At 23.2% G+C, this 5,378-nt stretch overlaps 1 protein-coding gene across 1 annotated transcript; it reads left to right on the top strand.

The window, feature by feature from the left end:
- The first annotated feature begins 1,808 nt into the window (after positions 1-1,808).
- Positions 1,809-4,415, top strand: LOC136080027 (uncharacterized). Its single transcript, XM_065796658.1, has 10 exons — positions 1,809-1,942; positions 2,031-2,081; positions 2,193-2,269; positions 2,482-2,530; positions 2,696-2,790; positions 2,905-2,988; positions 3,289-3,323; positions 3,637-3,689; positions 4,052-4,159; positions 4,279-4,415. The coding sequence occupies exons 1-9, from the start codon at positions 1,822-1,824 to the stop codon at positions 4,063-4,065; spliced, it is 579 nt and encodes a 192-aa protein (XP_065652730.1). The 5' UTR covers positions 1,809-1,821; the 3' UTR covers positions 4,066-4,159; positions 4,279-4,415.
- The last annotated feature ends 963 nt before the right edge of the window (positions 4,416-5,378 follow it).

A 5,378-nucleotide genomic window follows, 5' to 3' on the forward strand; every position in this document is an offset into this window, starting at 1 on the left:
TTACACTATCTCTTGTAAAATGAATTATAAATGAGTTTGTCTAATAACATCATTTTTAACACAAATTTTAAAAAATTTACTTTGCCTTGCAGATAATTCTCCAGTAAATATAACTGGCCGATATGATGGCACATAAAAGAGAACCACTTCTAACTAAATTTTTTGTGTGAAGACTCTTGTTCGCCTCTTATCATTGGTATAAACACTCAACTTTTAACTAACTAGTTTAAATAACTAGTTTTGCCTCGTATCATATGTATAAACACTCAACTTTTACACGTTTTGGATCAAAATGCTTATTTCTGAAATTGACTCACTTCAATTGTAACACATTAAAGACACAACTCAAAAGAAAAAAATCCAGTCTATTTTTACAATTATTCCTCTCCAAAATGATGCTAAAATTTAAATTAGTCAAAGCCCCAGACACAACTCAAAAGTAAAAAATCCAGTCTTTGTTAATAATTATTCCTCTCCTAAATGATGCTAAAATTTAAATTAGTCAAAGCCACATCGAGAATTTAATTCTTTTAACTGATTTCTCTAATTCTATAAAAATACCTAGTCTTCTTTCCACTTATTCTTGTCCTAGAATATATGACCTTTGAAAATTAGCAATTTTAATATAAATAGTCAATTCAATTGACTATTGTTGTCAATTGCGTTTACTTTTCTTAAATATTAACTCATTTAATGTTACCAATGTTATTAAAGTTTTTTTCTCGCTTAACTCAACTTATTCGCTTTTAACTTTTTCGCTTTCCGACTTTCGCTTTTAAAATTTTCGCTCTTAAAAGTTTCGCTTTAAAGACACCGAACCGAATATCGTATCCCCCATAAGAAAATTGAAAACACAGATGCGATTTAAAATTATCGTGTTTAGAAGTGCAACTAAGCCGTCCGAAATAACAAACAAATGAGTTTTTTGGAAAATTTTATTGTTTTATAGCAGTGGAAAATATAATTTTTGACATATGACAAATCTAATACATTTCCTAGTTAAATTAGAAAGAGTTAAATAATATTGAAAAAATTAAATATCATATATCAAATCATATGACATGATTGACCATATGACTTATGGTCAATGATGTTCAAATAAAACTTACCATGGGGGATATGATATTCTAAGCAACAAATTCATTTGATATACAAGGTTATACAAACACGTATGTTACAAGTAGTATTATAAGTATCAATATGAAACAAATATTTATAGATAAAATAGATCTATTAAATAGTTTTTTAGGGTTTGCTTTTTACTGCTTTTATAGTAATACTTTATAGTATAATGTATTAGTTTATGCAATAAAATTTATACAATACATATTATCATTTTAATTCTAATACTTATTTTGAAAATGAAAATGCTACTCTCTCTCTCTCTCTCTCTCTCTCTCTCTCTCTATATATATATATATATATATATATATATATACATATATATATATATATATGTATATATATATATATATATATATATATATATATATATATATATATATATATATATATATATATATATATATATATATGTATATATATATATGTATACATATATATATATATATATATATATATATATATATATATATATATATATATATATATATATATATATATATATATATATATATATGTATATATATATATATATATATATATATATATATATATATATATATATATATATATATAATTAAAGCATATATATATGTATATATATTATTAAAGTATAAGTCTATTTATTTATTTCGTTTTAATTCATATATTCGAATATATGAAATAATATTAATTTTTAATTAAGTTTACATATATACAATGGAGAAAATATTGGTAAATTGTGTGTTGTGTAAAAAATCTACTGATAATGATAGATATCATTTTGGATGTTATAAATTATGGGAAAATGATCTGCTCAAAATTTGCAATACATGTGCAGGTATACAATTTTTTATGTCATTTTTTATTTGTCTTTAATTTGATTATATATAAATCAAATTTAATAGATATATTCCTTTATTTAATAGACTCAATAAGTGGTATTTCTTATCAAAAAAAAGTTGTTATAGTTGAAAAAGGTATCATTGTCACACTATATTTGTACTATCTATTATGTATGTATATAAATATGTGTGTGTCTGTTTGTGTGTCTATATATATGCATAATAATATATGTGTATATTATTTAGCTTTTCAAAAGTTCACAAAGCAATCAATTTGTAAAATTTTATCATCAGCATTGCTTAAGTCAATTTTTGTGGGTCAAGTATGTGTAATTTATGTCACCGTTATTGTTAAAAGTTGCTTATTTCTTTCGGATTTAATTAATGAAAATAGCTTCAAACAAGTATTAAAACATAATGTCAAAATTTGGAAAAATAAAAAAAAATAGCCATTTTTTTAATTTAAAATTTTTTAGTAGTTAAGTAATGTTATTTTAGACTTTTTAAAAATGAAGTTTTATTTATTGCTTTATAGCTATACAGTTATAGACATATTATATATAGTTCTGGTATGAAATCAAAACGTAAGTTTTATTTTAAATTTTACCAATATTATGTTAACATTGTTTTTCTTTTGTAAACTTTATCAAGTATTTGTATTTTACTTTTCGCAGATAATTTAAGGTTATATTTTGTAATAGACATAAGAAAACATAATTACAAGATTCAACTTAATTTTAAAATAAAAGGGAACCTTATGGACCAAGATTTGATGTACTTATTGACAAATCAACAAAAAGATGACTTATTGTTGACTTTAGGCAAATTCTCGAATAATCTCAAGGTAAGTGTTATATATAAGCAAATAAGAAATTGATTATCTATGTTTAAAGTTGTTTAAGTTGTTTAATATTATTTTAAAATAAAGAAAAGTTTAAAATTTTGTTTTTTCATTTAGGATAGTGATTTTACATTTAAAGTCTTGGTCCCTGAAGCAATATTATATCTGTTTGCTGAATTGGAAGGAATCTCAAGAAATAAAGTATTGTTCATTAAATTGCAACATTCTGCATAAAATCTTGTAATTAAGCATTATGATTGTTTGATTTCTAAACAAAATCAACCAATCATCATTGTTATCCATATTTTTAACATTATTAGTTTATTACAGACAGAGGGCTGCATATATATATATATATATATATATATATATATATATATATATATATATATATATATATATATATATATATATATATATATATATATATATATATATATATATTTATATATATATTTATATATTTATATCTATATGTATATATTAATTATGTTTTACCAGGCTGAAGTATTGCTAAGTTCTTACTCTTTACAAAGGTATGATTTTCAAGACTAACTGTCATTTTATAGGTGTCATTTTATAAAATTTTAAGGTGTCATTTTATAAAATTCAGTACTAAATTCGGTATTAATTGATATTCTTTTATTAACTGATTATTCCAGGAATAAAGCTAGAATAAATTTTCATACATTTTAAATTTTTTACTGATTAGTATAGATTGCATTAGTTTATTCTAGATTCCATTAATTGAAACATCCTAATTATTTATGCAATTTTATAATGTACTAATGGCAAATTGCCAATGGCAATCAAGTATATTGATTGATTGAGTGACTGATTTCATTTCAGAACCAATGAGTTAGTGAGTAAATTATCTGATGAAGACGATGATTTTTTTTTAGGTAATAATTTTTTTCTATGATTATTTGTTTGCTTTGTCGAGACAGTACATTATATGCTCAATAAGTTTAATCCCATGGGGCTGTAGAAAATTGTTCCACTAATCAAAATCTGTTTCATATATAATGCAACTTTCACTTGCTGGTGGTTCCTCTTACAGCCTGTTGCCTATTTTTGAAATAAAATATAACACTCCTGCCTGTTACTATTTTTAAATAAAATAAAAGAAATTGTTATTTTTGTATGCATATTTTTTTTAAATTGTTTTCATTGTTTTACTATTATTACGTTTTAAAATTTTATTTTTATTTTTTTATCAACTAAAAGACGGTATATTACCTAAAATACCACTACTATTTTATAGATAAAATGCGATAACTGCATTCCAAATCGATGGTTTTACTTGGAATGCATTGGTTATGGTAAAAAAACAAGTGCTTTATTTACTTGCTCAAACATTTCTCTTGCTAATGTAAGTTGTTAAAAAAATCGGTTTTAGTTTTTTTTGCTTTATCAACTTTATACTTAATTTCGTGAAAATTTTTGAATAAATAAAACAATAAATTATTTGGACTAATATCATGTTTTTAGATATGTCTGCCACGATGAGAGTTGATTTCGTTATAGTTGAAACTTTGATTCTTAAAAGATTATTTTTTAAAAAACGTTGTTATTATTAATTGTTTTTTAAAAGCCGTTCATATTAACAATGAAGTTTAACAATAATTATTTTTTATGTGGGAAGATATTTTTATTCAGAATTTAATTCGATTAAAAAAATTATAGCAAATCAATTTGTTTAAAAATCAAATCCGATATATCAAATTTTACTTAGAATATCATATCCCCCTTGTGTAACATTCGTTTTTGACATAGCACTTAGTAAATTATAGAATATAGTATCAAATTTTTACTTAGAATACCATATCCCCCACATATAAGAATCGTTTTTGACAAAGAAGTTAGTAAAGTATAAGATATACTTTTATATTTTACTTAGAATATCATATCCCCCTTGTATAACATTCGCTTTCAACATAAAACTTAGTAAAATATAGAATTTAGTATCAAATTTTTACTTAGAATATCATATCCCCCTCGTATAAGACTCGTATTTGACAAAGAAGTTAGTAAAATATAGGATTTAGTTTCAAATTCTTACTTAGAATATCATATCCCCCTCGTATAGGAATCGTATTTGACAAAGAAGGTAGTAAAATATAGGATATACTATTATGTTTTACTTAGAATATCATATCCCCCTTGTGTAACATTCGTTTTTGACGTAGCACTTAGTAAACTATAGAATATAGTATCAATTTTTTTACCTAGAATATCATATCCCCCACATATAAGAATCGTTTTTGACATAGATGTTAGTAAAGTATAAGATATACTTTTATATTTTACTTAGAACATCATTCCCCCCTTGTATAACATTCGCTTTCGACATAAAACTTAGTAAAATATAGGATTTAGTATCAAATTTTTACTTAGAATATCATATCCCCCTCGTATAAGACTCGTATTTGACAAAGAAGTTAGTAAAATATAGGATTTAGTTTCAAATTCTTACTTAGAATATCATATCCCCCTCGTATAGGAATCGTATTTGACAAAGAAGTTAGTAAAATATAGGATATACTTTTATATTTTACTTAGAATATCATATCCCCCTCGTATAAGAATCG

The sequence above is a fragment of the Hydra vulgaris genome, chromosome 05 (assembly GCF_038396675.1).
Source record: "Hydra vulgaris chromosome 05, alternate assembly HydraT2T_AEP".
NCBI classification, from domain to species: Eukaryota; Metazoa; Cnidaria; class Hydrozoa; order Anthoathecata; family Hydridae; genus Hydra; species Hydra vulgaris.

Coding starts and splice junctions, on each gene's coding strand:
- LOC136080027 (XM_065796658.1), top strand. CDS start 1,822: ATGGAGAAAATATTGGTAAATTGTGTGTTGTGTAAAAAATCTACTGAT. Junction 2,270..2,481: donor AGTCAATTTTTGTGGGTCAA/GTATGTGTAATT, acceptor ATTGCTTTATAG/CTATACAGTTATAGACATAT. Junction 2,531..2,695: donor TTCTGGTATGAAATCAAAAC/GTAAGTTTTATT, acceptor TTAAAATAAAAG/GGAACCTTATGGACCAAGAT.